The sequence below is a fragment of the Daucus carota genome, chromosome 1, assembly GCF_001625215.2.
Source record: "Daucus carota subsp. sativus chromosome 1, DH1 v3.0, whole genome shotgun sequence".
Classification (NCBI taxonomy): Eukaryota; Viridiplantae; Streptophyta; class Magnoliopsida; order Apiales; family Apiaceae; genus Daucus; species Daucus carota.
In genome coordinates this window covers 20,329,385-20,338,763 of record NC_030381.2, presented here as the reverse complement: position 1 = coordinate 20,338,763, position 9,379 = coordinate 20,329,385, and the positions used below count along the sequence as shown (strand labels likewise).

At 38.9% G+C, this 9,379-nt stretch overlaps 1 protein-coding gene across 1 annotated transcript; it reads left to right on the top strand.

The window, feature by feature from the left end:
• Positions 1 to 1,701: 1,701 nt before the first annotated feature.
• LOC135147788 (uncharacterized) lies at positions 1,702 to 3,771 on the top strand. Its single transcript, XM_064081346.1, has 2 exons — positions 1,702 to 2,943; positions 3,034 to 3,771. The coding sequence occupies exons 1-2, from the start codon at positions 1,702 to 1,704 to the stop codon at positions 3,769 to 3,771; spliced, it is 1,980 nt and encodes a 659-aa protein (XP_063937416.1).
• Positions 3,772 to 9,379: the final 5,608 nt, after the last annotated feature.

The window sequence follows — 9,379 nt, the reverse complement described above, 5'->3', positions numbered from 1 at the left end:
ATATTTGTTAAGCAAAATATTACAAATTTTTGATAAATTTAAATAATTTTTTTGGAAATTAGGTAGCAAAGTATTACTATTTTCTCACATATATTTTTTATATAGTGTCATATATTTTTAAAAAAAAACTATAGTTCACTCTATCAGAATGGTTTATGATATTAATATATTTTCTTAATAATAAAAAAGAACATATTTAAAGAGAAACGGATAATTAATTTTTAAAATAATTTATTATTTTTTTATGATGTTAATGCTTTTTTTTTTGAAATTTATGATGTCAATACTGAAATAACTTTAAAATATATTCGTAAACATAAATTTTCTAGATATTAGAATTTTCTTTTTATAGAATAATTTAGGATAATTTTAAGATTTTTCATATTAAATACGGGCGATATAGCTAGTATTTCTTCCGTCCCCTTTTACATGTCCATTTTGACTTGTGATCAGTCAAATTGACTATATTTTGACTGAAATTCACATGTATTAGATAATTAAAAAAAATAATAAAATTTATATCATTAGATAATGTATTTTGTCTATTTTAATATGTAATTTTCAGATTTCATAAATAATATATAGATAATTTGTAATGTTTAATCAAAGGTCAATTTTACTTTCGAAAAGCAAAATCGACGGGGACGGAGGGAGTAATTGCGAAAGTTGTATAAAATTACGTTGAAATGTGATTTAGTTTTATAGAATAACGAAGGGAGATGGCTCCCTTACGTTTATAACCAGTTTAAACGTAAAGTTTTCAAAACTAACCAACCTACGTTCAACTTTTCAAAACTAACTAGCCTAATTCATTCAAAGTCGGGCGACCCCTGAAGGAAATCTTGGAGAGTGAAGGTCGCCCCTGGCAAGGGCGACCTGTGTTGGTGGTTGGTGCAGGCAGGGTCGCCCCTGCCAAGGGCGACCCCTGTTGGTGGGATTCGCCCGCACACGGTCGCCCGCAGCAGGGGCGACCCACACTTAATTTAATTCGCAAATATTTTTTTTATTTACCTAATATTTTTTATTTACCTAATATTTAAAGTTTATTAATTATTTACCTAATATTTAAAGTTGTATTTAAGTAATATTGAAATGTGATGCAGAGAAATATTTTTTGAAGGATGTGCAAATAATTTTGATTGTATGGTCACATCCAAGCATTGATTTAACACTGGACAAAGCTGCAAACTTCATTCAAATAATTCAAGAATTCAATCAGCATGCCTGTTATTACTGCTCAAATATTCACTTTTTTGCTGAGAGGACAATTTTCTGCAAATCCATTAAGTGAAGAAAGCAATCTGCATCAACTATTGAAGCCTGCTTTCACTGCTGAAAGATGACTTTTTTGGTGAGAGGACGATTCTGCAAATCCATTAATTGGAAAAATCAAATGCATCAACTATTCATGCCTGTTTTTACTGCTGAAAGAATAACTTTTTTGGTGAGAGGACGATTCTGCAAATCAATTAAGTGGAGAAAGCAAATGCATCCACTATTGAAGCACAGTATTTTCTTTTGAATTGTGTCCTTATAAGCTGCATTTTGTGTTCTTCATTATGCACCAAAACCAAAACCATCAGAAAAACAAACACTTCAAACTATCCCTCACATACTATCCCTCACATTGTCAATCTACCTTGTGAGAAAATCCTAGCACAACACGAAAATCATAAAAAAACACACACTTCAAAATCAAAGATGGACGGATACGTAAACGTTAATTTCTTTTGGGGAGGTGAAATCATCAAACAAGATAACGATATTCTCTACTCCCTAGATCCGAAAGAAATGATGTTTGTGAAATTGGGCACCTCGTATGAAGAATTACGAGATATTGTCTTCCAGTTGATGCATATTAGTAGGCATCATTGGGATGTCAAGCTTACTGTCAAGTATCCAAGAATCGGGGTTGCTAACCTCGTTACTGGGTTTTTTGTTAAGTCTATTAAATCAGACGACGATGTTAGTAGAATGTTAAGTATACCCACGAGATTTCACTTGGGGGGAGACGTAGCATTGTTTATTGAGGCTGAGAGTATTGCTCAGCCGAGCCAACAGTACGGAGGGCCATTTACACAACAATCCGGACAAATCGCTACAGGAGGAGAGTATGCAAATTATGGTGGAAACTACGGCGGGAGTTTTGGAGGGGATTATGGGGGGAACTATGGCCAAAGCGACTACGGAAGCATGCAAGGGTGGTCAAGTAGCTTCTTCGAGGGTGGCTACACATACGGGGGTGGTGGCGGCTCTAGTAATACAGGTCGTTTTGTTGTTGAAGAGGTTGTAGACGAGGACGATTTGAGTGGAAGACAGCCATCACCACCTCGTGAAATGCCGAACAAAGGTGCAGTTATGACTCTTGCACTTGAGTACGAAGACGAAGATGAAGAGTATGGCTCGGAAAGAGCCATAAGCAGCAGTGACGATTCGGATTGGAACTTGTCACAGGAGGAGGCTGCTGAATCAGAAGATTTTTCGGAGGCTGATTCAGACGAAGCCCTAGAAGGCAACACGAGTATGCAAACACAGGCAGTGACTATGCATGAGCCTAGAGCTCCCTGGTTTACAAGCCAAGATTACGAGCCTGTCGTAGTTTCAAATAGGGACCCACTTGTGTCACTTGCTTTTGATCCGGCCGCTGATGATTTAAACGAGGGAGCTCTATTTGCTAGCAAAGATATACTTATTTCTGCTGTCAAAGAGGCACATATAAAAACAGATCGGAACTTCTTCGTGGAGAAAAGCAGCACGTCCGTCTACAAAGTAAAGTGTGTGGTTCGAGACTGCAACTGGAAGCTAAGGGCGGCGAAGAAGAAGACCCACGGGCTTTTTCAAATAACAAATTGTCCAGAGCAGCACACATGCCTCCTAGATAGGCCGACGCAGGACCACCGAAAGATTTCTGCAAAAATGATTGGATGTTTGGTTGCTCCCTACGTAAGTCGTACAACCCCTTATATGATTATAAGCCTAACTATTTTAATTTTGTATTTGCATGTTAATTTTAGTGCTTTTTTCTTTGTACAGGTGGCCCAAACCCCTCAGTTGAAGGTGAGCAACGTCATAACAATGGTTAATGATGAATACCACCATTTGATAAGTTACATGAAAGCATGGAGGGGGAAGATGGCCGGCATGGAGAGCACTTATGGTAACTGGCGAACAACCTATAACGAGCTCCCTCGGTTCCTTAACGTCATGGCCAGTACAAATCCAGGAAGCGTGGTCGTGGTTAATGTGGTTCCACATCACACCGATAGGGGTACATCAACATTCGTTCGGGCATTTTGGTGCTTGAAAGCAATGATTGATGGTTGGCAGTATGCACGGCCAGTTATTTCCATTGATGGTACTTTCCTTAAGGGAAAGTATAATGGGAAATTGCTGGTAGCGGTGGGAGTAGACTCTAACAACCATCAATATCCCATCTGCTTTGCCTTGGTTGATGAGGAGAGCACGGACAACTGGTCTTGGTTTCTACGTCTTTTACGGAAGCATGTATGCCGAGATAGACGTGGCGTTTGCATTATTTCTGACCGTGCCACGGGGATCCTCGCTGCGATGAATGACGAAAACAATGGTTTCACCCCGCCTTTCGGAGTTCACAGATTCTGCCTCCACCATGTGAGGAGCAACTTCTCCAAGAAATACCCAGGAATTGAGCTTAAAATGTACATGTGGCTCGCCGGCAATACGCCACATGCAGATAAGAAAACACGACGCCTACATGAAAAAGATTGGGGATATTTCGGAAGACGCCTTTAGGTGGCTGAGGGCCATAAATCCGGCCCTATGGACAATTTCTCATGACAAAGGCCACGCTCGTTACGGTCAGGCCACCACAAACATCACGGAGAGCTTTAATGGCAACGTGCGTGTGGCTCGCTTTCTACCGGTGGCCGCGATGCTTGAGTTCCTGTTTTATAAAACTGTTAGGACGGTCAACAAGGAGAGGAACGCAGTGCAGGAGAGCATGAGCGAAGGTCACGAACTTTGTCTGAGGACGAGAAATAAGTTGGAGAAGATTTCAACCAAGGCGAACGGGCACAGGGTGGAAACGTTTAACCGAGGAACTGGCTTGTTCTCCGTTAAGACACAAAGGTACAGGGTGAAAGGGGTGAATAAGGGAGGGAACACACAGGTGGTTGACATAACTAATGGTACATGTACTTGCGGGAAATGGGAATGCCACCGCCTGCCGTGTTCACATTTGATTGCTGGTTGCAACCATAATGCCATAAACTGGAAACAATGGATTGGCCCATTCCACTACAACTCCACTTTGTTAAAATTGTGGGAGCCAATGATTTATCCATTACCAGCAACTGGTTATTGGGATATTGACTTACCAGTGGAATGGAGAATGTTTGGAACTGTTGTACCGAACGAGGCATTGAGAAAGAAAAGGAAAAACCGAGGACAAAGGGGCCAGTCCGTGAGAATACGAACGGAGATGGATAGTTCCCGTACAGGCTCCAAATGTGGTCGATGCAAGCAAGAGGGCCACACCAGACGCAGCCGGAAATGTCCATTGTACAATACTCAGCCCGATGTGTAATCTCTAAGTTGTTTCTCTAAATAGTCAGTACGTATCCATTAAGTTGTTTATTTAATGTTAATCCAAAATCGTCATTTAATATCTGCTCACAAATCTTTTGCACAGAGGTGTGGTTTGGCATGGCTCTAAAACTTTATTTCACATCAAATTTACAAGTAAAACATACCGAGCAGGAGATAAACTTTCACATGATTCCACAGTAAATAGATTCTGATTAAATATTATGCATTTAAATAAATTAAAAAGTCTAATAAGCATTTAAATAAATATTATGCATAAGTCCTTAGTTACTAGCCGGATACACCGTTAAATATTTCATTAAAATGAGAATTGTAAGTCCTTAGTGTTCTCAATCCTTGGTGATGTCCACAATATAGTCGGAACCATATTCTTCATCATCATCTTCATCGTCCTCAGCGTCAACATCTCCCCAAATTGCCCAATAATCAGCTTCATCACGTGCATCAAGCTGAGCGTGCAATGCATCGCATTCTTGCTTAATTTCAGCCATGTATCGATTGTAGCGAGCATCAGAAAATATGCTACCCAAGCGACGAAGTTTGTCATCCTGAAGTTTATCAACTTCAGGAAAATGTCTCCCCTCGTCCTCAACCTCCTGCTCTGTCGGCACCCAATCTTTGCCGTTTCGGGCTCTCCTAGTACCAAACTTGCGTTGCAAATAGTACGCATGATCCCGCTTGATCGTCAAGGTCTGTGGTGGTTTGCTTTTAGGAGCTAGTGTAGGTCGTTGGTTGTTTTGGTTGCTGCGCATCCCTCCCAACAATAGCTCCGGTTGTTGTCTCCTGTGTTGTTGCTGTTCCAGGCGTTTTTCATAGCCGGGGGACATTGGCCTTTTACCCTTTTCCATCTTGGTGCAGTTGAAGTGATGAATGAAATATTGTTTTCGATGTATTTTCGTAGTTGAAATCCAACTGTATTTTGAAATCCAACTGTATTTTCGTAGTTGAAAACTGAGTTCAATGTATGTGTAGAAGGCAGACTAGAGGACCTATTTATAAGCCAGCTCGGCAATGAATTATTGTTAGGCAAAAATTCAAATCCAACTGTATTTTGAAGTATGTTTTCATTTATTGCATGCTTTGATTGAGATTAAATGCATGCTTTCTATTGGCATGCGTGTTATGATGGAAGACATGGTTCACATGTGTATAGTAATAAGCCTGACAGATTTCACATTATGTGTGTTGTACTGTATCTTTTAAAGTTTGAAATGACAACTCCCCGCTGCAGTGATGTTATCTTTGCAGTCTTATTTTGGAGTGTTGTCTCTATTTTGTTTAGAGTGCTGAGAAGACAACTCATATTTACAGTTTCGAAATGACAAAGTAAATTCTATACAACAATATTTACTGCTAAAATGAGTAGATCATGAAGGACGATAGATACATGTACAACAATTAAATCCGTGACATTAACTTGAAAATATGTCATTACAAGTGCTTGAAACCAAATTGCGACAGATTTAACAACATAACATTTAAATCACGAGAAAAGCCACAAACAATGCGATCAGTAAACAAAGTAATCCTACTACGGAAGTCATTGCCTTATGCATCTTCCTGCTTCTCTCCAGCATAATTGCATTCTCGAGTTCTTGCACCCTTGTCTCATAAGCGTGAAGAGTATCCTGTAGATGTAGACGCTCATTATTCAATCGAGTAATTATAACATCGTCCTCCAAAGTCTCATCATCAATCCATTTGAAATAATAACAGCTATTTGCCTGCAATAAAATATTTGACAGTTTTAAGCACAAACAATGTACACATATGATGTAAATTCCAAAACTTGACTTACAGTTCGAGAACCGCAGCAGTAAAATCTCTGAGCCATCATATCATCATTCCAACAAGTTCGAATTTCAGCCCTCAAACCGTGCTGCCGAGGTGATTAGCAAGCTTTCAAACGAAATTAGTGACCTGAAATGGTCACAGGCGGTGGAAGTTACAAACATGGAGACTAAGCATGCTGAGAAACTAAAGAAGATGAAGAAGACCATGAGGGGACAGGGATCTAGATGGGATGACGAAAATTGATGTTATTTCTTATCTTCTTCATGTTTTATGTTTGTTGTGTGTTTGTGTTTTCTTTTCATGTTGTGTGTTTGTTGTGCTTTTGACGAAATACAACAAAGTTTATTAATAAAAGACAATAAAAAACTAGTAATACAACTTCAACTTCAAAGCAGGAAACAATGATGACGTTTCTACAAACCAATTACTCGTCATCAGACATGTAGCTATCAGAATAGTAATCAGGGCTGGTGACCAATACAAGGTATTGTTGTTCTTTAAACCAGTCCCCTTCTTCGCGAAACATCCTAGCATCATCGTATAGACTCTGACGCTGCAGTCGCAGATTCATGCGATTCTCCTCTTCTCTCGCTCTGAAGAGGGCGGCCTCCATCTCCTGTGGCGTTTCTCGAGGCATGGTACGAGCCCTTTGCTTGGGAATTGAAAGGTCAGCTAGTGCACAACGTTCCCTGCACACTTCAAGCGTACGCACACGCCACTCCCACTCATGCAACATGGTAGTAATTGACTCAGGGGAGTAACGTAAATTTGGGTTTAAAGAGTACGTAAACTCTGAATCACACCACCATTTTCTACCCATGGCAACAAACAAATCACCTGGTGTGTAATTCATTATTTACACTATATTATATGCGCCCTCTATGGTTGTGTGTGCATTGACAACCTAATATGTGAACCTATTTATAGGCATATCATTGTGCTACGATAATAATGCAGTTACAATCCAATTGATCAAATGTACAGAATAATAGCAACTTTCACATGATCATCAGTAGTGAATAGTGCAAATACTCCTGCATGATATAAAGCAAAGCTTGACCACACACTGCACAATGAAGAGCTTGACAACACACTGCACAATGAAAAGCTGCATGACACAAAAAAACAAAGGCTGCATTAAAAATACATAGGCCACGTTATCATACTATAACTCTATAAATACACTACACACTAACAAAATCATAATGCAGAGGTTCACATGATCAACATTACTGTCATAATGCAGAGGTTCACATGATCAACAGTAGGTTATTTTGACCAGCTTCACAAGACACTGCATCCTTCAATAACATATCAAACGGCAAGGACTTGTCATATCAAACTTTAATTATGAGTAGTCTACTCAGCCCTTTAAATTGCAGCTACTGTTCTACTGCATTACAAGTTTGACTGAAAAAGATACAAGAAGTACAGAGACTTGTCATTTCAAATATTTTAAAGATACAAGGAGTGGGGAGATTTCTAATCAAATGTAATTTTATTTTCACTTTATGTAATGCTTGTGTTTCCTTTAATTTTATGCAGTGCTTGTGTTTCTTTTAATTTTCTATAATGCTTGTGTTTCCTTTAAATTACACATCCCTCAGTTTATGTAATGCTTGGATTAACAACAATAAAAAACAAGCACTAAAATATGTGGTTTTTTCGGTAATATGAATATTTTTGTTTAGGTTAATATAAATAGATATTGCTCATATCATTCCGATTTGCAGAAATAAAAAATGCAAATAAAATTACATTTCATTAAATGAGAGCATGACATAAGTTCGAAGTCCTTAATATTCTCAATCCTGAGTTATGTCGACATAATAGTCGGAATCATAATCTTCATCATCATCTTCAGCATCAGCGGCCACAGAGGTATGCTTTTCATTGCAATCATAAAGAAAATTTGGCACATCTCCCCACACTTCCCAAAATTCAGCTTCTTCACGTGCATCAAGTTTCTTCTGCAGTGCATCACATTCTTTCATAATTCCAACCATGTATCGATTGTAGCGAGCATCAGAAAATGGGATACCCAACCGACGAAGTCTGTCAAAATAAAGTTGTTGAACTTCAGGATAACGTTCCGACTCGTCTAATACCTCCTCATACGTCGGCACCCAATCTTTGCCCTTTCTGATTCTCCTAGTAGTAAACTTGCGGAAAGACTTGTTGAATTTCATCTGGGCCAGCTCTCGAGCGTGCTCTTCGGCCTGGCGACGTTTCTCCTGTAAGATCTCCTCTTTCAGGCTCATTGGAGCCCCCCCTGGATGCTGATTCATGGCCATCCGTCCCAGTGGTGGGCGACGCTTTTCTTGCACGACCAGTGGTGGTTTGCTTTTAGGAGCTGCTGCAGGTTGTTGGTTGTTTTGGTTGTTGCGCATTCCTCCCAACAATAGCTCCGGTTGTCTTCTCTCTTGTTGTTTTTTTAGGCGTTTTTCGTAGCCGGGGGTCATTGGTGCCTTGCCCTTATCCATTCTGCGGTGATTGAAGTGATTAAAAGAAGAAGTGTTGCAATGACAAACAATAAAATGAGTGAAGTGTATGTGTTGAATGTATGGGGGAGGACATATTTATAGGACAGCTCCACAATGAATTATTGTTGTAATATTATGTATGTATATTCAAAAGTAGCTGCAGTTATGACATAATTCAAAATTTGTATTATGGCAACTCCCTGCACTGCTCTTCTTGCATCTTTAAAATTTCGAAATGACAAGTCTCTGCTGCATTTTTGTCTAGGGTATCTTTAAATTTTTTTCAGCCTTCTTTTGCAGTTACTTTATACAAAGCATGCATATAAAAAGCTAAAAAATCTACTGCAGTGCAGGCCTTGGATGTGACCATACAATCAAAATTATTTGCACACCCTTCAAAAAATAATTATCTGCATCACATTTCAATATTAGGTAAATAAAACTTTAAATATTAGGTAAATAATTTATACACTTTAAATATTAGGTAAATAAAAAAATATTAGGTATATAAAAAAATA